Genomic DNA, 26,225 nt, shown 5'->3' with positions numbered 1-26,225 from the left:
TTATGGTAGTAAATCTCTTTGGAAGAATAAGGAAAAGGGTGGGGGAAGTATTTGTGAGCTGTGGAAAAATGATAGGAAATTATGTGGTAGTTTCTTGAACTCTTTGAGAGTTTGAAATTATTCTAAGAGAATGACCCTGAAAAAGATATTCTCAAAATCTCATGGATTATCTTCAAAAAATTGCATTGTTCCTCTTTTATATTCTATCTTGCATGATTTAAACATCTGAGTATTTCTGCTGTATTTTTCAGGCTAGGCTAAACTGACCCACTACTTTACAAATTTAATTCCTTACAAATTGGCTATGATTAAAATGATTCTAAAATAAACCATGTCATGTTTATGTTGCTAGGTCCAGTCATTTAATCTCACTTCATTAAACTATTTCCATCCACTGAATATTTGGATTCTCATACATGTATGGCCTGCATACAGATGTTTAAATTTTATAGTGAATTAGAGGCCTGTTTTTGAAGCAATCCAGTTTCGATAATAAGCCACCTTTGTGTAGACTCCAGGTTTGTTCTCTTGACCACAGTTATCACCCCAGCTCACAATTCCAATGAGATACCAGGTATCTTTAAGATCCTTTATGACTAAAGGTCCCCCAGAATCACCCTGAAAATAAAAAAAATAATAAAAAAGAAATAAAATTAGCTAAATATAAAGCTTATTACTTGAGATATTTTGATGAACCACATATTTTGTTATTAGACACCTATATGGATTGCCAATTATAATTAGTTGAAACATGGATCTCAAAAGATATAAAGCCTTAAAAATCAATTTTCAGATTTTAATTTTTTATTTTTTCTGCTTTATTGATGTACAATTGGCAAATAAAATTGTATATATTTGAAGCATACGATGTGATGATTTGACATATTGTATTTTATGGAAACGATTACTACCACCAGGTTAATTAACATATCCATCCCTCATATAGTTACTGTGTGTGTGTGTGTGTGTGTGTGTGTGTGTGTGTGTGAGAGTTGAGAATGCTTAAGGTCTGCTGTTAGCAAATTTCAAGTATACAACACAAAAGTCAAGCTGATGTTGGTTTTCTTCTAAGTAGGGTGCTTGGACTTCAGCTTTCTCAGACAAACAGCCCCACATCATGTTTCCCAGTTATAATCTCTATATTCCTGTCTTGGACCCCTGTGTCTGAGTCCCTCAATAATTTCCTTACTTTTTCCACGAATCCAGCTTTTTCTTATTACTCACTTGCACAGTTGTGGGTAGGAATCTTACTTCTACTCCCCAATTCAGTGATGTGTCTTTACGAATATCAATCCTTCTTGAGGCTTAGCATTAATCTCATCATTCATCTAGATTCCCATATTGTGTCTGCTCCTAGTTCCTGTCACCACCTTCCACTTGTCCTTTGTGGCATGGAACTCTCTTTGGATTCCTTGACTTCTAGCTGCCTTCCTCCTTGTTCTTGACAACTGAGGCTAGATGTGTATCAGATCCTGCTTTTGCTCAGCCTACGTACTACATATAGAGGTATGTAGCATACCTTTTGCTGACAGGTTGCCCATATTGTGTAATTTGTAGGACTCTGGGCAGGGCCTGCTGCCACCTGTTATCAATACCATTTCCATCATTCATCATATAGAATCTCCTCCTTGGAGTTTTCAAGGATCTCATGTTATAAAGCAAGTACCTCCAGGAAGAAATGCACTTTTATACCTTTGTCAGAAAATATACATGCAGGACAGATACTAGATGACAGAAGAGGACACTGGAAAGGGCACTAGATATTCATAACATGGACTAATCCATCTTCTCAGCATTAATTACTTCTTACCTCTCATCTTCCTTATCCTGAGACACAGCCAAATTACCTGGAGCTCCCTCAAATACAAATTATAATTTCATACCCTCATAACTATGGCTCTGCGCTTTCTCTTCTCTATAATATTCTTTTCTTATTCTCTAACTAGAACAGTACTATTTATCTTTCAGGCCTCATTTAAGTATGATTCCTCTGATACTTGCTTTAGCTTAAAAATGTTCCCTTCAAGCTAAAAGTATTTGTTTTAATTATATCATTTATAGCATCGCATCATAGTTCATTGTTCATGATTATTTCCTTTCTAGATGTGAGCCCCTTAAGGAAAGGGAGTTTTATTAACCTTTGGACTTCTGATAATAAGAAAATTTAATTTTATTGGTTAGTTTACTTGATAGTGTCGAAAAAGCTCTTTGCTTATTTCCTTTTGCTTAAAAAACATGAACAATATGTTTGCGTTGTAAAATTTGCATTTAGAAATTTTTGAACTAACAAAATATCTGTATTCTGTACTAGTAAAAGCTCATAGACTATTTCTTAAGCCAGATAAAATTTTTTTGAGTTAATACCAAAATAATCTCTTAACCTACCCTGCAGGCATCATAAATGCCTTCCAGATATCCAGCACAAAACATTCCAAATTTTATGTCATTGCCATATACATGTGGTTGCTTGCACACATCATCACTTATGATCTTGAGTCTGGCTTCTCGAAGATCATTTTGAGATTCCCCTTAAGGAAAAAAACAAAGTAATTTTAGTGGTTACAATCAGTGTCTTTAGCTAGAATGAAGTAAACAAATCTTTTTCTAATCTTTTTCACACTAAAATTGTCAATGCAGAATGAGATTACTATAAGCAGTTTTCAGAGAAAAAATTTCTGTTTAAAATCTGGCATATTTAAATAATTTTTATCCTTATCACATTTTTATAACTATCTATATTAATAAAAATATTTGTTTCTTTTTCTGAAAAATCTTTGATCTTTAAAAACAACTAGTTTATATATTTAGGAAGGCTTTCATTTTTAAAAAATAAACTGTGTATTTGTGGACTCTAGATTGTTCCCAGAAACTTTGCAGGTCTAGTTTTCTTCCTTAGCTTTATAAAATAATAGTATTATTATGTACAATTATTTATACTTTATATTTATGAAGTATTTTTACCTGTAAAATAACATTTAAAGGCAATATTTTATTATTTATGTATTATAAGTTTGAAACTCCAGATTATAAACTAGATCCTGAGTTGTAGAAACCAATATTATGACAAGAAGACAACTGCCTATGGTGGAAACTAAGAATATCACAAGCATTCACAGATTCTTTATATCAAACCACGCCCTTGTTGGGAAACTGACACTGTAGTAGATAGAATTCTGAGATGATTCCCAGGATTCCTTTGTAGAGTGGGATCTGTGAGTATAATGGATGTCATTCTTATGATTAAGTTATGTTATTATACACAGGTAAGGGAATTTTGCTGGTGTAATGAAGATCCAATCAATCTGACACTGAGTTCATCAAAAGGGAAATTGTCCAAGGTGGACTTGACCTAATTAGGAGAGCCCTTTTAAAAAGGGCTTAGGTCGTCCCTAAGTTCAGAGACATTTTCCTAAAGGCATTGAAGAAGAAAGCTGCCACGAGTTCTACAGCCGTAAGAAAATTTCACCACAACCAGTGAGCCTGGAAGAGAACCCAGAGCCTCAGATAAGACTACAACCTTGGTTGATACCTTGATTGTTTTTTGAAATAAATCCTGGAAATCCTCAAACTGTTTCTCATCTATTATGGAAATGCTTAATGACATTTCTCATAAAATATTGATCTTTTTTTTTAAAGAATTAGATTTGTATTTCATTAATTTTCTCTATTGTTTTCTTGTTTTTGATTTTATTCATTTCCGCTCTTATTTCCTTCCTTCTGCTTCTTTTAGATTTATTTTGCTCCTCTCTCCTAGTTTTGTAAAGTAGGAACTTGGATTACTGATTTGAGACCTTTCTTTTTTTCTAATGCATGCATTTGCTATAAATTTCCCTTTCTGTACTGTTTTAGCTGCATCCTGAATATACTGACACGTTGCTTTTTAAATTTTCAATCAGTTCTATGTGTACTTAACATTTTCTTCAAGACTTCCTCTTTGACCCGTGAATTATTTAGAAGTGTGTTTTTTAATCTCTAAGTATTTGGAGATTTTCCTATTATCTTTCTGTTACTGGTTTCTAGATTGATTCTGTTATAAACAGAGAGAATGCTATCTTTGATTTCAATTCTTTTAAATATGTTGAGGATTATTTTAGGGACCTAGATATTGTCTACTTTAGTGAACATTCCATAGATGTTTGAGATAAGTGGGTTTTCTGTTCATTATACTGTTCTATCCTTGCCAGGTTCTGTTGCTACTCAAGAAGTGTTATGGCAGGTACATTTCTGTGCCAGCCTCAAACTCCAGGGCAGAAACATTTCTTTCTACCAAGCCAAAGAGAATCTGAGATGCCCCTCCCATCATCGCGAAGCAGAGAATGCAAACTTTATCTTAGGAGAAAACTCATCATAGAGAGTACAGACATAGAGTTGTCAGGCCTATAGCTGTACTCAGCCACCCCTGGAATTAATAAACTATGGATAATAATTTCCATGATTTTTAACATAGTCTTAAAGCAACACATATCTTAGTTTGTATAATATGGAATAAACCACATGGGCCATCTGGAGAAACTTTAGAGACCATCACATCTATTCTTGGCCATATTAGTGAAAGGTATTCCTAAATTCCTTAATGGAGACTGAGAATTAAGAGTTTATTCTTTAGAGTTTATTGTATATAAATAAATTGTATAGAGCTCTGTGAATGGATCTTGCCATTCTCAGAAAGCCCTTTCTTATCTTCTTAAGCCAGAGTTAAAGAAACCCTCTTGCTGTTGTATATGGACGTACCTGGACCAGATTTTAGAATCCAGAGTGTGTCTCACTAAATATGCCCCCAAAACATTAAAAAATAAAATCATTTTTACTTTTTTATGAGATTAAATTAGTATATCAAGTTAAATCATCTAAAAGAGGGCAATAGAAGCTCTATTAGGGACAATTTATCTCTACACAGTATTCTTATTCTGATCTTTTAAATTAGCCTCTTTAGTTCTGAAGCGGATTCGGGGGCAAGTGGAGATTGTGGCTGAGCAGAGGAAAAACTTGTGAGGTGATTGAAAAAAGTGAAAATGAATGATAGAACAAACTAAGGGGTGGCGGAGATGAAAAGGATAGAGGAGGCTCACAGAGATAGGGCTCAAAGTGAAAGAGTCTTGGAGTGAAGGTGGGCATGAAGATTACAACATATCTGATGTATACCTGACATTGTGTAGAGAGTAGCACATAAAATAGGTTTTAGTGGTGCTGAAGGAACATTCAATTTTTTTATGTCTTCCTTGAAGCCAACCCTTTTAAAACTTCCTCTCCCTCATTTGATGTGATTCTGACTAGGCTGTCAATCGCACACCTGCTTTTCTTGGTATAAACATAGGCGTATTGGAGTTAGCCAGTCAGTCTGGATACTCCTGGACACAAGCCAGGCCAAAAGAGACCTTTTCAGGGATTAATGTAGATTCTGGCTAAGAGAGGGACATATTCTTTCTTGGCATCTACTAGGTGAAGATGATGTAAATCCTGAGCTGTTCTTGGCCACTTTTGCCACTATGTGGAACTAGAATCCCTCCATATGAGGGGACCCAGGGAAAAACAGAGCCAGGAAATGGAATGACTCAAAGATTCAGAGCCTGATGACAATATTAGAATTTCTGAATCCAGCTGTGTCTGAAGTTAGACTCATCTCATCTCTTAATTTCCAAATTAAAAGGGCAAAATTTGTCATTTTATCATTATTCTTTGCTTTTGTTAATCTGAGTTGAGTTTCTCTCACTTGAAAAACAAGAACCCTAACTAATACAACCAGGTTGTGTGGAAATGGCTAGCAGGATAATATTGATGGAGATAAATCGTTCTGCCCTAAATAAAGCTTAGTACTCTGCAATCCTTTCTGAGATACCCACCACCATAGAAAAGTGCTCCAAATCCTGTGATATAGACAGTTGAATTTGGTCGGAAGGATGCAGAGGGTTCTGGCAAACAAACCCGGCGGATGTCATCGGAAAAGGTGACTCTGGGAGAGATCTGCACGACAGCAATGTCGTATTCTCTTGCTGGAGAGTGATAACGTTCATGAATGATAATTCTTTTGACATTTCTTTTCATTAATGGAGGATTGATTGTTGTTCCAAAGCTAACAGTCCACTGATGTGGATTTGGATTCCTGGAAAAGGTTAGAAATGAACAGACTATATGAACTATGCTATAATAATTGTATGTAGGCCAATAAAATAGAAAATACCATCCTGAAAATACTTGGTTGCAATGATAGCTTTCTTTGACTATTTAAATACAGTGTACTACTACTGTTTTGAAAGATAAAACATATACAAACAGCATCTGAGAAATGATTCTGATACAGAATTATTAAATTTTAGAACTGTAAAGCACACAAAATATTCATTTATCTCTTCAGCAGATATTTGTTGAACATCTATGTGCTGAGCCTTATTCAAAGTGCTGGGGATAAAGTGGTGAATAAAAACAGAAAATGTTTCTGCTGGTGGGAGTATTAGATTCCAATGAAAGAAAATGAATGAAACAAATTAACAAATAGATAAATGACTTCAAATAGTGATAAAGGCTATGAATAAAATAGATTAGGTTGATGGAATAGAGTACTAGTGAGTAGTTAGGGAAGGCTCATTTGAAAATATGACATTTGTGCAACATACATGGTTTATGAGGAGTCAGCTGTGAGAAGATAGGGAGACAAAACTTCCAGACAAACTTCCCAAGGCCTTAGACCAGATGGGCTGCAGTTCAAGACACAAGGGAAGATTGGTAGGGGATAAGGTTGGATAGGTGGGCGTAGACCAGATTTTAGAGTGTCTTATAGGTCATGAATAAAGTACTTAGATTTTATTCAAGTGATATGGAAATTCACTGGATGACTTTAAGATGAGAGTTATGTAGTCCCATTTATATTATAAAAAATCATGTTGATTCTTTCTGGGGAATAGGTTGTTGGAGGGTAAGAGTGGATGAGGTAAAAGCTATCAGAAGTCCTGTGAGAGATGGTTAATTGTTTGTGTCTTCTAGCTTGTGGGCTTGAGCAACAGGTGCATTATGTATGTATGGGGATTGAAAAGGTCATCTAGTAATGAAAGATCATCTAGTGAAGCCTGTGTTTTATACTAAAGAAAAATAAGGCCTAAGTAAATTAAACTATTTGCCCAGTATCACTTGTCAACTTGCCTCTCTGTTCTTTTTAAAGAACACGGTTTCCCATCAAAATCTTTATTAATAGCAAGAGTAATGTTTCTTCACTAATTAATTAAACATAATCCATGAGGGATAAACAAATAAACAGATACTTCCAATATACACTTGTTTTTCAACCTAATTATTTCTTCAGACCTTTAGTCATAGAAAGAAGCACATAAACAAATAATGGGATATATATCCAGTCTGACAGCTGTTAATTGTTTTGAGATTATTATTATTTTTAAGGCAATTTAAAATTTTGGTTTTATACACAATTTTAATATGTAAAAATAATGAGTAAAGCTAAATAAAGATTGGTTTAGAAACACAATTGTTATACATATATTGACATTTTTGTTTATAAATCAGTCTTTTGTGAATTTTATTGGCATAAATCTGCTCCCTCAACTTAACCAGACCTAGATGAACTTAACCTAAATCAAGTATTTTGAACTTGGAAATGCAAGGGACAGACCTTGAATTGTTTATACTCAAATGGGAGTGATCATTCTGACACTTTCCAACAATGATCTGAAACTGTTTAATACAGCTTGTATTTATTACGTTTGCAGATGATAAACAGTAGAGGAATACCTTATATTAGAGATGTTAAGTGAAGATTATGAATAAACTTTCTAAATTTTTAACCTGGGCCCAAATTAATAACATGCAATTTAATGGTGATAAATATAAAACAGTAATTTAGATCTTCAAATAATTGTAAACATTCAAAGATGTGACACCTGCTCTGAAAACCATCCCTATTAAAAGGATCTGGGAATTTTGTTGATTATTAGTTTAAAAAACTAATCATGTACTGAGGTCTCTGAAAGTATTAATTCAATATTAGACTGCAATAATATCAAATAATTCTCAGAGTAGGAAAGGCCATAAAAAGTCATTTAGTCCTCTCACTGATCCAATGCTTGAAAGGTAGACTTGCCATGAGGAAGATATATTCTTGTGTTCAACTTCATCATCTCCTAGCATTGTGACCTTGGGCAAGTTACTTAACTTTTCTCACTTCCCTCAGTGAAAAGAGGCCTACCAAGCAAGCAGGTGTAAGAAGCATATGAACCAAATCTTAAGAACCTAACCAAATATTTGTAGCATACCGGAGCTTAATATATGGGAGTAGTTGTTATAAGAATACTCTCAAGTGAGGATTGTCTGTGCTTGAACCCTTCTGCAGATGAAGACTTCTTTGCTTTAGAGTCCCTTTCTTCACCTTGGAATCCCTTTCATCTTTGAGCAGCTCTATTGAGAAGTTCTTTGATTCCTTAATTCTCTTCAGATATATGAATATAACTATGTACCGTCTCTACCGGAGCTTTTTCAGGATAAAATTTTTGTCTCCTAGGACAGTGTTTCTCGTGCTCTAATGTATACACAAAGAACCTGGAGTGCCTGATTAAATGCAGCTCCTGATTCTGTAGGCTGGAAATAGGGCTTGATATTCTTGCATTTCAAACCAATTCCCTGATAATATGAATACTGCTGGTCTTTGAGTGGCAAGACTGTATGTTTAAGAAATGAATCATTATGTATGTTATTAGTCAATATTTTGTGTTAGAATGACTTCTGCTTCCTTACACAATTTTTTTTTACTTAGAACTCTGAGGACTCAATCAGTGAATACTAGGATAATCACTACTGTCCCTACTAACTTTCCAAATGAAAATAAGTATGCAGATGTAACATTGTTTTAGTAAAGAATCTGAAAGAAGCTTTTTCATCTTATTTCAGTAATATTTGAGGTCATTGATGATTACTCAGAACATAATAAAACTCAGAGATGTTTTTAGCAGTAGTGGGGTCCAACTTAAGTTCAATAACTTACTTCTTAAAGCAGTGCGCTGCAGTGACAAGCCACGTATTACTAATTAAAGTGGCTCCACACTGATGTATGTTATTGCTCTGAAGGGACGCTTGCCAAGGCCAGGCAGCCTTGGCTGCAATATCTCCGGACATTATTCTGTTGACTATTAATGGAACAACTCGTTTACCACAACCTGAAAGAGATAAGATTATTAAGTATAAAAAATGTCTCTGTAATCTTTGATACGAAGAACCTAATAGGGTACTGCAATTCAATATTTGCATCTATCATTATATAAAGATGTAAAATAGTAATATCTATTCTCTGTATTTTTTGATATGTTGAAGTTTTGTGCACTCCCTAAAGATGTGGAATATATTACGCACTAAAGCTGCATTAAACTGCAAAGGATTGACACACTATGAAGTGTGTATCCTAAGGACTTGTGAAGTCAATTATCTAGATATCCTAGGAGCTCCTACTAAAATCATTTCCTAGTTTTTAGGAGATCCCAGTGTTACTTTGACATGTAGCTCTCACCTGAAGACCTGACCAGACAAATAATTCCCTATCTGTCAGAACAACTTCTTCCATATATTTTTCTGAGTGTCCAGTTCCTAAGGTGTTCATGGGTTAATATATCATGACCAATTTTTCACTCTTCAGGATGTGTGGTTCCATGTTTCCATATAAACATTACATTTGCTATTGCTGGGAATAAATATGTACTCTGTTATGTACCTCATATCAGAGATTAATTTGCTGTTTAGGGTTCCTGCTAAGAATTAACCCTGTGTACTAATAAAGACAATATGGTAGATTCAGTTCTTATTCCAACTAATTATCAAAAAAGAAAATTCATTTTACTAGTATTGATTATATCTTAGCTGTGGCTAGTCATTTTCGTGATCTCCATCACTCTGCCATTACCCTAGTTCAGACCAGCATTTTCCTCATTTAGAGGATAGCAACAGCTTCCCAGTTTAGTTTATCTCCCAGCCTCTAGTCTTGTTTCTTCAACCCATTCTCCAAAAAACAGTGATTTTTCTGTAAACGGTGTAAAACCCGTTATTGATTTGTCACTGTCCTTCAAATAAAGTTGAAATGCTTCAGCATAGTTCTAGTCCTTGATCCGTAATAATCATACCCCTTTCCCATATCCCTAACTCTCATTCTACGTTCCAGCCACACGAACATTTTGCAGTTACAAGAAATAACCATGTTATTTCAGAATACATTTTTACATATTGCGCTTCCTGCCCAGGACACCTATCCCACCTGCCACTTGACTCATGGCCATTCCTCTTTGCTGTCTTGGGGATCATTTTCTGACATGAAAGAATGAGGTTAGCTGACTCTGAGATTGACTCTCATAGCAGGGTGCACTTTCTCTGTCATAGCATTTATCACATTATTTTTAACATTTCTTGATTTATTTATGTCTCTTCCTGCCTTCAAACTCAATTTTAGAATAGGATCATGTCTTATTCACAATAGTATTCATTTTCTGTCTCTGGGTAGATGTTAAAAAGATATTTGTTGAATGAATGAATGAATGAATGAGTAAATGAATAAAAATGTATAGTGTGGTGTATTTGTAAGACACAGCCACAATGACATAAGGTGGAGCTTCTGTCAACCATGTAGATGAAATATATTAAGTAAATTTTATAGATCAGTCACTGATAATGGGTCTATCTCCTCCCCATTTATCACTGTCTCATTTTATTTCTCAGCAGAAGGCACATTTCATAATATTTAAAAAATTATAAAAGCAAGTCCATTTATTCCAAACCAGAAATATATAATTTCTTCAAATCACCCCCAAATTTCAATCATGTAAATGTTTTTCTTGAACATGAGAAAAAATTGTTCTCAGAAAAGTATCTCCATCTATTGCTCAATTGTTCTTTTCTTCCAAAGAAAATGTGGGACATGGATGGGAAATTAGGAGCTACTATTTGAAGATATCATCCTTTCTGATATGGGAATTGAACTTGTTTTTACAAGCTAACTAGACTTACATGCTTGGACAGTTAGCTTCCCTGTTGATGAGCTCATTGCTGAAAAACAAAATAGAACAAAGAATGATAATTTGATATTCTCCTGGTTGGCCTCAGTGACCTGAAATTATCAGAGAGTACTGAACTGTATACGGATTCTAGGCAGTTGAGCATATACATCAGTCAGGAGAATGGCTACCTGATATAGGATATGTGAACAATTTTTATAGAGTTATAGGCAACTTCTAATTAGGTGGATAATACCCCAAGCAGTGGATGATTAAGACACAAATAGTGAATGATTAAAACTCACAGTTTGTATTAGTAAAGAATAGTGGTGTTCCAATGGTGCAGGATAGTCTTTTCAGATTTTGCCTCAGGAAATAGAGAGGGTGCGGAAGGCGGAAGCAAGTAGATGGGGTCTCAAGGCTCAAACTCAGCCTCAACCAGGACAGGTCAGCTTTTATCTCTTTAAAATCTTACATAAGCCTTTCTTCAGTCAAAAAGTTTAGGAGTGAAAAAAACTTTGAAAAACTCCCACATAAACTGTATTTAAAATACTTCTAAAACACAGTTTTAAATTATCAAAATGATTTTTTCTGAATAATATAATATAGTGTGTTCTTATCCCACATCTGCTGAATATTGGTAAATGCCAATTACTGGACAGAAACTAAGACTAAATTATGTTAATTTCCGACGAAGTTAGGAATCTGATAAAGGAAGCATAAATATTTAAACTTAAGTTGGTAGAAGGTTGCATAAAGACTGTGATAATTTTCAAGATAAAATGGCTTACTGAAAAGAATAAGGATAAACTATTTTACTGATTTCTACCAGTGCCATGTTTCTCAGATTCATATTTTCTGCATCTAACTTCCCATTGCGCAAAATAAGAATGTCTTTCTACTCACTTGGGAAACTAGTGATGATAAACTCTGCAAAGTGGGAGTTTTGAAAATATTGAATTCAAGGATACGCCTCAAGGCATGCCCAAATGATTATATGATGAAGAATCAATTTCTGATGACAGATTCTCAATGCTTACTGTATGTAAGGAACTCAATTTTCTCTCAAATGTAGTTTTAAGGTAGTAAATTTCTTGTTTTATTTAAAAAAAACTAATTTAATATGCCTCATATTGGTAATGCACTAAGATTGAAAATAATGTAATACAATTTTTCAGTTAAAACTTCTTTAGCTTAGTTTGAGCAAAATATAAATTGCCCCTTTCCAAGAATGATACCAGGTTAAGAATAATGGTTGTAAGAATAATTGGATTTTTAAGAGTTGAATTTTTAGGGAAAATGGTTACACCTGGAGGTAAACTACCCATACAGAAGTAACTAGCATTTGAAGAGTTCTAGTTTCGACCAAATATTTTTTTCTTTCCACATCTAGGAGATAAAAGAAATATTAACATCCCAGTCTTAAAAGTAACCTATTTCACTTCTGAGTAGGGAGTAACGTAATTAGTATTCAGGGCTCTGCATGCTATAAGTAACATGACCGACACTGGAGCACATACCTACTGAATGTAGGCAGCGAGCTGCTCTTCCACAGCCATAGTGTTTGCAATGCAAAGACGTTGATTTTAGCTTTGCTCTGTGTTTGCAATGCAAGATGTTGATTTTAGCTTTGCTCTGACATCTCGCATCACATGAAGGACCCACACCACACAGGTATTTGTCAAAACAAAATACAGATTTTGATAAATTATGCTAAATGTTGGGCCGCAGGGTTATTTCTAGACTTAGTCTAGAATTTCAGCAGTTTTCCATTCATTGGGAGTCCTCAAAATTAAGTGTTCCTGGAGAGCAATGTTTTTGCCTTTGAGAATTGCCTTGAAGTTTCTCCTGAGGTTTCCACTAAATGGGCCTTTCCTAAGTGCTAGTAAACACTGCTCTTTTTACATTGAGAAATTTGAAAAACTTCAAGGTTCTAGCTTTTTCTACTACCAGTCAATCACTTGCATTAATGTTTTCAGATTTCCAAAGCATATGAACAATTTATTGGATTTCTAATTGGTAAGAACCTATATGTCCTGTTGTTATACATTCTATTTTCTTGTATATCCTCATGCTATGTCTATGATTTCAAGAAGAACAAACATTGTCAATGCAATTTTAATGATGAGAAAATGGAGGCAAAGGCATGGGCCAATTACTTGGGTGGTCCTGCAGTGACTCAGTGGAGTGAGAATTAATCAGGCAACTCTCAAATCAGGTTCTTCAACAGCACATCCTGCCCTTTAATCTACTACACTGTTAAAATAAACTGCAGCTTACAAAATGAGACTGCAAGAAACAAAAAGGCCAGGCATCCTATGACCATTTCATGCTTTATTTCTGGTTTCAGATATCTCAGGCTTTTAAATTCCCAGCAAATTAACAGGTTATTGGAAATTACACAGAACATATCACGTAACTTACCAGAATTGCCACAATTTCACAACTTTGATTCATCTGTTTCCTCACCTAACAAAGAAGGTAGCTTAAGCCCTTGATAGATTCTTCCCTCGAGTTGGGAGAGGTCCTTAGCTTTATTCCTCGAGTAGCTAACTCTTTGTCACATCAGAAAATTCCTGCCCATCCCATTTCCTCAGATTTTCACTTCCTGGTCAGGATTCATTTTGAAGAGTCAGCCAGACCCTTACAAGGGTAGGGCATCCTGTTTCACATCTGATATTAATCATTCTGATTCTATTCTGTGACTCTAAGTGTGGTGTCCATTGGAATTTGTACAGGAAATCTGCACCTATCTGCTGAAAGTCGATGCTTGTGGAAGCAACTTAATGTACAAACGTAAACAGGTTTCTGTCTAGCTGGACTCCTCAGAGTCTTTAATATGCTAATATAAAGAATGGATTTCTAAGAGATGAATATCATAGATAGAATTTCTAAAATATGTTTGACCACAGATCCTTTTTAAATAGAGCCTCTCAAGAAATTAGAGATCTAGATTTGATCTTATCTCCTTTTAATTATTAGAGTCCTTACCTTTTTTGACTTTCTTTCACATCTATAAAAGTAAATTTGCCTACTTCATGGGAATCTAAAAATCAGATGCTGCATGTAAAGGGCATAAAGAAGGGCCTCGATAAAAGTCAATTCTCTTTTTTCAGTGGAGTGATAATGATATAATGATTCCAATATTTTTTTTCTAAGTTAGTGATTTTTAAAGCATTACTTGTAAGATGGTTTAAGTGGCTCCAAAGTTGGAGCAGGAAAAAACGTTAAAAATTTTATAATTTCATTATATACAGAAACTATCCATATTTTAAAAAGGCAACACATGAGTATATGGTCCCACATATACAGAAACTATCCATATTTTAAAAAGGCAACACATGAGTATATGGTTTTAGGAAGGTCCCACACAGAAAAGAAGTTGTTGCTAAACGCTTGGAATTTTCACTTGCTTAGTTATGGAGGTAAAAGTTGCCTTTGTTTTGGGATGAGTACTAGTCAATTTCTACAGGACAAACTACTTGACAACTAACTTCAGACATGCTTTCTTCAGAGAATAATAAAACCTTGAAATGTCACTTTTTTAACTTGAAATTTTCTTTCATTTAAATTCTTGCTAATGTTTAGAAAGGAAATATGGCATTTAAGTTTAAGATTAGACATAAAATGAACCTAATAGAGAACTTCACATCACAGAGAAAGATGCCTACTTACCATTAACTTGAACTGATGAGGCATTTATGGACGAGGCTCTTATGTTCCTTATCTTCTGAATAAAGATGCTATGGATTTTCTTCTTCCTTACTTCCCTTTGCTCAGCAGAGGGGAACTGGAATACCATGATGACATCTGCTTTTATACCCTCTTCCTCTGGACTATGAGACACAAGAGAAAGATGCTTATTCAAAGAATACATCTGGTATCATCTTACAATCTTTGTATTTTCTTCCCCCGGATTATGCTTCAGTTACTGAAAGTGTCAAGGGCTAATCTTCTCACACTGACACCCTTTTATATGTCACTCTCTGACCTAAGATCATTTTCATATGTTCCCTCTTCAAGTTTTCATAATGTTTTGAGTGCATTTTCCCCATTAATTTGAATGCTTTTTATAGCAGTTGGGTAAGACTCAGACATCAAAAATTATCACTGAAATTATAAACTCTGAAAATTGGAAGAAATTTTAGTGATCTCTTTGGCCAATCACTCATGTATCTGATACTTGAATCACTTCTACAGCATCCATGACTCTAACCCCAGCACAGTAATTAAAATAATGAGAAATTTACTTCCTTAAAGAGTCTTAATTCTCTTTGGTCAGCTCTGATTTTAAGAGAGTTCTTCATTTTGATTTGAAATATGTCTCCTTATATCATACATTCATTAAGCTTAGGTCTATCAGTTGGGACATAACATAAAACATCAATTCCCTCTTCCACATAAAATATTTGAAGACAGTGATAGTGTGGTCCCTGATATCTTCTACAGATTAAACATGTCCAGATCCTTGAACTTCTTTCATATAAACAGATTCAATTCCCTTTACCCAAGACGCTGAATTTTTATATACTCTAAAAATAGGAAAACAAAACAATTAAAGGATTTAAAAAAAATTGAAGCCTATTTATTGATCTGCCATGTCTCTTATTTTTAGATTCAAGTTCTAAAAAGCACTAAAGTCCTCATTTCCTGAATCTTTTGACCAAAAAATAAAATAAAATAAAATAATAATAATAATCAATTCCAAGGCATTTTTACATACTATGGTCCATGTAGACTCTGGATATAAAAATATCAATAATCAGAACTTTATATCAAATTGGCAAACATATTCCAAGTCATTTTCCCTCTTAAATCATAGAGAGAACATCATTTACCGGGTGGAATTCCTCTGCACCAACACAAAAACTTACATAGTGATAATGGCTATAAATTCAAAGAAGTTCATAAGATTATGATAATGTTATGGCATATCAGAGTCTGAAAATAGAGGGTGTGAAATTTAGAAAGTTTCAGCAAATATGTGCTTTTTATTTCCTAAATGTTATAGAATTTATCTAATTTGGATATATTATATTTAAAAAGCCTTCTGGAGGTCAGTAGTTACTCAGTAAGGATGAAAGGAACTTGGAGTAGGTCTGCCAATAGACATTAGTCTATTGGTTTAAAAAAGTGATTAATATTTCCTTCAAATAAATCTGTTTGAATATATTCATTTTCTTAAAGAAGATGAGTCATATAGGCCCAATAGGTTTGCACCTATTACATATATGTTCTGCTACGTGCTTTCCAAATAACACAGTTGAAACCTATGAGCAATTTCTGCAACTGATATGAGTCTTGACTCTCTACCACAACAAAAAGAAAATTTATTAAAACAGAAACTTTATTTTTTTGTTTAGAATGCCTCTGTCACTAGGGCTTCACTACAGGTAAAACTTATGATCCCATAGTGTAGTCAACTTTGCCTTCTAAATATTTTTGAAATGATATGTCTGGCAAAAGAATACAACTTGGTGCCTGCAGTGACATGCTCCTGGGTTTTCCCCAGACCACAGAATCTGGTAGTTCTGGGCCTTGCAATCAGTTGATGAGGTTTGAATCCTGGTTCTGTCACTTGGAGAAACTTGTCATTTGGGGAACTTTGAACATATCATTTCACTTCCTTGGGTCTTAGTTTTCTCCTTTATGAAATGGTGGCCAACCCTAGAGTGAGACTGTTGTAGAGCCCAGCCCATAGAGGCACACATTATATGAGGGTTTCAGTTTCCTTTGTCCTTTGAGGCTGTGACTTCGCCTTTGCCCAAACATACATACGTCAGTCTGACTACTTGGTTCTTGACATAATGGTTGTTCAAGGCCGAATCTCTAAATATTTCATCCACCTGTTATTACAAGAGAGAAACTCTGTGTTAATAAGATATTTTATAATAAGAATACACCCCTGATTAAATGTTAAAGCAATAGAAAATTTTTTTTTTTTAACATGAATAATATTATTTAAACCAGTGGTTCTCAACCCTCACAATGTGACAGAATCATTTGCAGGATTTTTTTTTTTTTTTTTTTTTTTTTTTTTCTACCCCCCCAACTTGCAAAAACTGTTTTGAGGGTTTTTTTTTTTTTTTTTTTTTTTTTTTTACTGACAGATGTTGGGCTTCCTTTCTTAGAGTTTTGGTTATAGTTGCTCCGAAGGGGACCTAGGCATTCATATTTGTAAGAATCTCCCTAGGTGATTCTAATGTGCTGGTGTAGGTATCTGGGGTAGAAGACATTTTCCTAAAATCTCATAGAAGGTAAAGCAGAAAAATTCAGAGCAGAGATGGAACCTGGAGGGAGGCCTTGAGAGGTAATGGAGAGAACTTTGGCTTAGTCCTGGGTTTGGAACCTGTTCTGCTGCTCACAAACTGGGTAACTCTGGAAAAGTACTGAACCAATATGAGCGTTAGTTTCCTGACCTGTGAAACAGATATCGATATGCTACTCATAAGGTTTCAAAGATTAAACACATATAAAATGCTGGGTATATTTTGGTAGTCAACTGCTGGTTGTTCCTTAGCCTCCATCTGTGCATTGCAGGTTTCAAATTTCTCTGCAGATCTTTGGCTTTAAGTAAAGGGAAGAGGCATGAGGGACTCAGAAGAGAGCCAACAATTTTTTAATTGTTGATTGTAGGCTCTAGGGTAAATCAAGGAGGAAGAAGGAGTGAGGCAGTGTTGCAGGGTAGATTAAAGTTGTGTTACTTAGTTAATATCACCAAGGAAGGAGAAGAAACACTACTGTTTTTGGTCTATATGCATAGTTTTAATTGTCTGTCATATAGCATCATGATGCTGTGCCTCATTACACCTAGATTTTGGCCTGCAATGTCCCCTACTGACCAGTTGGTAGCAACAGTGTCATCTGAATGCTGCCACTGCATTTCACATTTGATAGTAGATGAGCCACAGGTGCAAAAAAACATGCCCTGCATCCTTAAGGAAGGGGCAAGATGACCAACTCTCATTTTGAAAAACACAAAAGTTAAAAATAAATTGAAGGCTGTTTGGGGGATCAAAGACTTCCTTGTATTATCAGGCATTCTTGATTGCTTAACTGAGAACCAAAATATTCATGATGTTCTTTAACCCTTGCAATAACTCTGTGAAATAAGAATTTTCTTGATTTTTATTTTATTTGAAGAGGAAACTGAGACTCAGAGACATTATATGAACTTCTCTGGCATCATGTGGATAATAAATTAGGACTTAAACTTATGTCTTCCGTCAGTAGGTCCATCTCTTCCCATCAATCACATAGCCTCCCTGTTAAATGTGATGTACATTTTACTTCAATTTCTTTTATAGAACACAAAGTAGTAAGTTATGAAATAACTTCTTGGCTAACTTTAAAAGATGAAGTATAAAAGTTCTTAAGATGTATATTTGGTAATAGCTGTACACTTAAGATCAAAGACAGTATTTAGAAAAAAGAGAAATCACTAGTATGCAAAATATACCTTTATTTGCATTTAAATAAAGAAAGCTTAAATGGGCTAAAGAGGTGTGGGGTTTATATGCTAGAAAAAAGCTGTTTTGGAAGATATGTTTTCTCAAGAGTGACATTGTTATAATCATTTCACTTCTTGTCACCCACAATCAGTCCTATTACTCAGTTTTCTGGGGAAATTCAAAATAAAAGTAAAGGCAAACAAAAACAACAGGGAGAAAAGTGACAAATATTAAAAAGAAGAAAAGTAAATAGCACTTGGATTTTTAAAGAAGTTTGGTATATAATTATCCTCTGAAATTTCAACCACAATTGATTCTTTGGCTCTTTGTAACTTGTTGGCAAAGGTTTTGGATTAAGTTTTTGACTCTGGATGACATCATTCATATGGCAACATGCCTGCTGGGAAGAATATCTAAATCTAGCATCAGCTCCATCTTTGAATAGTTCAGTCGTCTGGGAAGATAGAAGCTGAAATAATAACACAAGAAGAATCTAGGTAGAAGTAACTTAATTAATCAGTCATAGAAATAAATGTTTTTTCTTTACAATTCAAATTTTAGGAGTCTGCCTCATTAATTAGGTCTGGGTGAGGCCTAAGATCTTCAGATGATGGGGTAGCCTGAGGAAAACACTTTGAGAAATGCTAGGGCACAGACTAGCTAGAAGTGTTCCTACACCAAAGGAATTTAAAACAGGTGGGAAAGCCGAGCAAACACAAACATAAAGTTTATTATGAGCCTCCTTTCTAGAAAACCCTAAATCATGTTCCCTTGCAGAGTAAGACCTACCTCATCAGAAACACTCTGCCAACACTTTTGGCATTCTAAATTACCAGAAGTTTCAGAGGACGCTTTTTTTTTTTTTTTTTAAGCTGTGGGTTAAGTTGTTACAAATTTGTTATTTATACTACCTAATAGAGTTAGTGACTTATGAATCTATCCTACTTCTCATCTAGGACATTTGTTGAGTTTTGTAGTTGGAGTTAGTCTTCTAACACTGAACAAAAGGCCCCATTTCCGGGTAGTACCTCTTTGATGATTTTGAAATGCTGGAATCTGCACTGAGATTAAGTTCTAAGAGGGCAATTGGAGGTCAGTTGGGTGTTTAATGAAAGAGTTAGGGAGAGGCTGTCAACTCAAACAAACAGACTCGCCCAACCATTCAGTAATCATTCCCAAATGAACTCTGTTTACACATGTCAGAAGCCTGCTTTTCACTGTCCGATGCTTCCAACTGACTCCTCTCACAGCAGTCTTCGTATTCACATAGGGTGAGTTTCAGGGTTGAGAATGCAAACTTCAGATAAGTATGCTACTGAAGATACAAAAGCAGCTTTTTCCACATCACACACCAGATGAGCTCCTGAGAATTAAAGGAACCAAAACACATCTTTAGCCCTACGTAAGGCTTAATGGATGTTGCCTTGCTATAAGGGCTGAACTCAAGGTAGAAATCAAGAATAGAGCACAATTGCATTTGAGCTTCCAGTCACAGTCAGACATCAAAGGGTGGCACCGTCTGCCACTGATCACCCCCCTACCACGCCCCATCTTCAATACCACTGCTACCTTTCAGGCTTGGTAACACTGTTTTCAGTCATGGCCCTTCTTTTCCTGTGCACTTGTCCTTCTTAGGTATTCTTTTGGTCTATAGCATCCTCCCCCATTCTACTAACTCTGCTTTTCTGAATTACAGCTCTCCTTGAAGGCCTGTTTCAAATAATATCTTTTTGGGGGGTTATTCCTTGAACCTGAGTAATCTTTTCTCCTCTTGTCTTAATTTTTCTTATCTCTCTTATGCCTTTTATTCCTTAATATAGTTACTTATGCAAGTATGTTATCTCTTCTACTAAACAGCAAACCCTTTATGGATGGGACAGTGATTCATCTTTTCACACTCTACAGTATGTAAGAATGCAGTACTTTTTTTCGTTTAATGAATTAATAAAAGAAAGGGAGAATTTATCAGAAAACTTTGCATTTACCAGGATATTTTGATAAGAGTTTTTAATGAGCTGTACATTAGATTGACATCAATGCTCCTGAAGAAAAAAGAAAATTGACTATGATTATATGAAAGGAATTTTTTCTCTTTGTTAACATTTTCAGGTAATTTGATTCTTTGTGGGAAGCTCCTCTGTGATGAGACTACATTAATTATAACAGAGGAATAGTTATCACTGTGTTCTGCCACCTGTGCACCAAGTACAAACTCCACTGTATTCGCACTCATTTACTTTTCATAACAACCCTCTAAGGTGAATACTATTATTATTGGCATTATATAGATAAGGAAATGACTTGCTTAAGGTGATAAAGCAGTGAACCGGCTGACCTCAGAGTGAAGATGCAGGTGGGTTCTCGCTGAGAGCTCCTACCCACGAATGTGTAATAAGCAGCATGTAAAGAGACCAGAAATTGTTATACCTCTCTCTAATGGCAGTCTGTTTTCTTTGTCTCCAAAAATAATCTTGACAGTTCTATTGCAATACTTTGAAGTTATTATTGTGTTTATTTAAAACTCTGGATTTTTGGCAGAACCCAAGATTCCATAAGTAAACTGTGAATCTTTATCTTAAGCCTATACAGAGCATGACCAACTTGAGTGCCAGTGGGGCTCACAGGATTTTGAGGCTTGTTGGCCTTCAGGGAATTAAGTCACTTTATTTTCACAAAATTCCTCTTTATAACTCCCATAGCTTTGAACCCAGTGTTGTGTCTGTTGGAGAAGGCGGCTGGATCTGGTGTCATTCAGGGGTCTGTGGGTGTGTGGGTGGAGTGTCATGAAAGTATAACTTTTGGATTACTCTAAACCAGGAAGTAATGATATCATCCAGTGGGTTGTGATGTTATATGATGTTATCAAAGTTATTTATTTGATTGCACTTGTTCTTCCTCATTAGTTTTGTGTGTGTGTGTGTGTGTGTGTGTGTGTGATGTCAGAAGGAAGCAGACATCTGTGACTAATCATATATAGCAAGTAGCAAGATATTGGATAACTTTACTCCAAATTGATTTGTATTCTTGAGCTCGACAGGCAAAATAAATTCATAGAATTAAAACATTTGCAATGAAGGGTGATAAAGACTGAATACTAACTTTTAGTATACTACAAAAGCCTAGATCTCTGAATTATCTTTTTAAAAGAGGAAAATAAGTAATTTGTATTTGTTTAAAATTATACTGAAGATATTTAAACTAGAATGTCCAAAGCAAGGGAAGGTCATTATCTGAAAGGTTCCTGTCCTCTCTAGGTGTGTCATCTTTGAAATTTCTAAATTTCATTACTCATCAAACAGAGAGAGGAGAATCATTTTTCTTAGACTCTCTTATAGTGCCTGAATGATGAATAATAATCTAAGTAGATTATTCAATAGAGTAAGATTGCTATATTTAAAACTTTATCAGGAAGTTTAGAGATGGCTAATATTGCTTCCTTTCTCAAAAATACTTCCCTCTGAAAACACCCATCCATATCTCTCCTTCAATCATAGATTGTTTATGCTGGACATCCATATGCAAATATGTCCATCAGCCTTCTTTCTTTCTCTATTATAGTTGCTTTGACTGTTGTCTTTCTCCTCAAAACTGACACAAAAGAGATTGTAAGCCAAAAACAGTAATAAGAGACAAAGAATAATGATAAAGGAGTCAATTCATTAAGATGCAACCATCATAAATATATATGCACCCAATCTCAGAGCACCTAAATTAAGTAAGTACAAACAGATCTGAAGGGATAAACAGACAACAATAAAAAAAAAAGTAGAGGATTTCAATACCCCACTTTCAACAATAGGTTATAGATTATCCAGCAAGAAAATCAACAAAGAAACATTTGGCCATACTTTAGACCAATGGACCTAATAGACCTATACAGATGGAAACGCTATATACCAAAACCTATGGGATGCTGCAAAAGCAGCTCTAAAAAGGAAGTTCATAGTGATAAATGCCTACATTAAGAAACAAAAAATATCTTAAATAAACAACCTAATTTCACACCTCAGGGAACAAGAAAAAGAAGAGCAAACTAAGCTCAAAATTAGCCGAAGGAAGAAAATAAAAAGGTTAGAGCAAAAACAATTAATATAGACATTCAAAAAGTAACATGAAAAGATCAAGAAAACTAAGAGCTAATTTTTGAAAATGAAAACAAAATAGATAAACCTTTAGCTAGTCTTAAAAAAAAGAGAGAAAACTTAAATAAAATAAAAAAATAAGAGAGGAGACACTGCAACAGATACTTAGGAAACATAAAGGATCACAAAAGACTGTTATAAGCAATTATATACCAGCAAATTAGATAACCTAGAAGAAATCAATAAATTTCTGGAAACATACAACCTACTAAAACTGAATCATGAAGAAACAGAAAATCCGAACAGACCAATAATGAGTAAGGATATTGAATCATTAATCATAAACCTCCCTACATAGAAAAGCCCAGACATTTGTTTGAATTCTACCAAACATTTAAAGAAGAATAACACCAATCCTTCTAAAACTCTGCCAAAAAAGTGAAAAAGGAACACTCCAAAATTCATTTTATAAGGCCAACGTTACCCCAATACCAAAGTTAGATAAAGACACTATAAGAAAATAAAACTGTAGGCCGGTATCTCTGATGGATATTGATGCAAAAATTCTCAACAAAATATTAGCAAATCAAATTCAATAGTACTTTAAAAGGATCATAAAGCATGATCAAGTGGGATTTATTCCTGGATACAAGGATGATTCAACATATGTAAATAAAAAATGTATGTATGTTAATAGAATGAAAGGTAAAATCATATAATCATCTCAATAGATGCAGAAAAAAACATCTGTTTCAACAAAATACATCTTTTGATGATAAAAATGCTCAACAAATTGCAAAATAGAAGGAACATATCTCAATATATTAAAGGCCATATATGACAATCCCATGGCTTTCATCATATTCAACAGTAAAAGGTTGAAAGTTTTCCCTCTAAGATCAGTAATAAGACAACAGTGCCCACTCCAACTACCCCTTTTCAACATAGTACAACATAGAAAAAGAAATAAAAGGCATCCAAATCAGAAAGGAAGAAGTAAACTCGTCAATTTCAGATATATGATCTTATATATAAAAAATCCTATAAACCACCAAAAAACAAAACTAATCAATGAATTCAGTAAAGCTGCTAGATACAAAATCAAGATACAGAAGTCAGTTCCATTTCTATGCACTAGTAACAAAATACCTAAAAAAAAAAAGAAATAAAGAAAACAATTTCATTCACAATAACATCGGAAATAATAAAACACTTAGAAATAAATTTAACCAAGAAGGTAAAGATCTCTACACTGAAAACTATGAGTTTAATGAAAGAAACTGAAGAAGGCAAAAACAAAAGAAAGATATCTCATGTTCATGAATTGAAATAATATTGTTATGGTGATAATCATTTTACAATAAATAAGTGTATTAAATCAACATGTTTTATACCTTAAACTTATACAATGTTATATGTCAATTGTATCTCAATAAAGCTGGAAAAAATGATACAGGGAAGTGAAGAAAATAAGGATGAGGACATCTTCATATATATAATAAGTAAACACAATGTGTTTCTTAAGCAAAAGTGATATAATATAGAATATGAGATTTATTATCTTTATGGATTTTAAATATTAAATGAGAGAATAATTGATATAGAACTAAGTTTTCTATCTTAACTGAGTTCTTTCTTCAAAAATAGAACAATTTAGTGGAAAGAGCATATGTTCTAGTTACCTATATGACTTCAGATCTCTCCTACATTATTTACTAGTTGTGAACTTTAACTTCAGAGGCTAAGTTCTCTTATCTATAAAATGTGGATAATAATGCCTCCTTAGCAGTGTTATATTGAAGATTAGAAGTGAAACATACAATTAGCTTTCTTTTTCAGGATTCAGACATTTATGGCAGAGGTAGTATTATACATCTTCTTCTAGTCACACGTAATCTTCAAGTACAAAATAAATGTAAGTCTGAGCTCTCAAGTTAGGACTCAGCCACACTCTACATTTAATTTTTCTAACCCCTGAACATGAATTTTCTCAATAATATCTTTCTTATATTTTTCTCAAAGCTTCCAAATCCAATCTGATTTCCCTAGGCACAGGGCCATAGCCCTATACCAAGCATTAAGCATCTTTTAGTTCTCTTACCTTATGCAACTCAAAGCTTTAAATAATGTAATACCTTTATTAAGCATAAGTTTACCTTGACCCAGTAGCTTTTTTCTCTGTAGAACTTCCTGCTTCAGTGTTCACCAGAGTCAAATCTCACTTTTGTCTTCTAATTCATTTAGAGAGTGTTCCTAACTACATTCATCTCCTTGCATTGCTTTCTGTTTCTAAGTTTTTTGTCTTTACAACTCTAGACACATAGTCTCAAGGGTATTTCAAGAATAATTTCAGGCCCTGCTTTTGGTGTTTCTGGGTACAAAAAAGATAAAATTTAGAACTGCCTTGGGCATAGGAGCAACAACCAAAAAACCATAGGCGCGTCTTTTGGGAGAGGACAACCCTAAGAAAATTCTCAACTGTTGCCATTGTTAGTGCAGATGACAGTCACTGGTCCAATGTTAATAGTATAAATAAAAGAGACTAATGTACTAGGAGTAATCACTTGATCTCTGGTATTTCATGGGATTGTAGATGGGAAGTAAAATCACATAGATGATCTTATAGATGACAGAAATTTATTAAGAACATATAATCTCAAAGCCTAACTATGTCATTTATTAGCCATATGATCTTGAGTAAATTAATTTTTATGTACCTTGAATTTTTTATCTATAAGTTGCAATAGTAATTGTTCCTACCTCATAAGGCTGTTTTTGAGGATTAACTAACAATATGTACAATATGTTTAGTGTGGTGCTTGGCATTCAATACATGTTAGCTATTGTTATTGTTATGATATTACAAATTTATGACTTTCACATTTGTAATGAGCTTATAATTTAGAAATATTTCTTGATGTTTCTGAAATATGTCTCAAAATGAAATACTTCCTCAGTCAGTGATTCTATTTAAATTTATAATAATAATGAAAGTGACCTGCCTATTTGGGAATATCATGAATTACTGGATCTGGTTTACTGGAATCTTCTCTGATGACTAATGTGAAAGATGAGATGTCTGTGTCACTGTCTCGGCACTGGGATGGGTTTTAGCAGGATTTGAGCATGAATTCATTTTACTTTTGTACCTTCATTTGTATTCAAATCAGTAAATCCTAAATTATGAGGAAGAACAGGACTTGCAACCTGTTTTTCTTGGCTGTCTAGTTAGCACCCACATAGGACAGAGAGAAGAATCTGATTTTATTCATTGGGATTTAGCAAAAATAAACAAGAGAGGCTCAGAGAATGAAGCATGAACCTCTCCTGCAATTCTTCTAAAGGTAACTTAGTGGAGAGTAGAGGGAAAGGAACATCTATCTTATTTAAATGGACTAAAATAATACAAAGCCTTTCCTGACCATGGGAACCTTAGTCGATCTTCCTTTGCTTTGAAGTTTTTCTGTACTTATTGTCCTCAACATACAATTTTATCCTTAATTATATCATATCATAATTTTTAATCTCATGTGTATTACTCTCATCCCTCCAAAGAGATTGGGAGAAGTTGGAGGGGGACAGATCATGTTTCATTTTCCTCAAGACTCAGGTGCCAAGAAATGTAAAGAGCTGAATAATCACACCATATACTGGGAAGACAACTTGTTTAGTTAAATTGGGAAAACTGGCTCACTATATAGAGAATAACACGTGGGTCT

At 34.4% G+C, this 26,225-nt stretch overlaps 1 protein-coding gene across 2 annotated transcripts in view; it reads right to left on the bottom strand.

Annotated features, from left to right (window-relative positions):
• Nucleotides 1–297: 297 nt before the first annotated feature.
• The window catches only part of TMPRSS11A (transmembrane serine protease 11A), a 52,131-nt gene continuing 26,203 nt past the window's right edge, over nt 298–26,225 (bottom strand). Inside the window, exons 4-10 of one of the 2 annotated variants that reach the window (XM_006916511.1) lie at nt 16,752–16,819; nt 14,649–14,809; nt 10,987–11,025; nt 8,984–9,155; nt 5,841–6,100; nt 2,386–2,528; nt 298–618 (exon numbers count right to left, since the gene is read on the bottom strand). In XM_006916511.1, the coding sequence (XP_006916573.1) occupies nt 457–618; nt 2,386–2,528; nt 5,841–6,100; nt 8,984–9,155; nt 10,987–11,025; nt 14,649–14,809; nt 16,752–16,819 (1,005 nt within the window). In that variant the 3' untranslated portion in view covers nt 298–456. The remainder of the gene's footprint in view (nt 619–2,385; nt 2,529–5,840; nt 6,101–8,983; nt 9,156–10,986; nt 11,026–14,648; nt 14,810–16,751; nt 16,820–26,225) is intronic. The other variant, XM_006916512.1, reaches the window with a different exon arrangement.

Source organism: Pteropus alecto, unplaced genomic scaffold (assembly GCF_000325575.1).
Source record: "Pteropus alecto unplaced genomic scaffold, ASM32557v1 scaffold46, whole genome shotgun sequence".
Classification (NCBI taxonomy): Eukaryota; Metazoa; Chordata; class Mammalia; order Chiroptera; family Pteropodidae; genus Pteropus; species Pteropus alecto.
The sequence above is the reverse complement of the archived record's forward strand: the minus strand, read 5'-3'. Positions and strand labels throughout refer to the sequence as shown.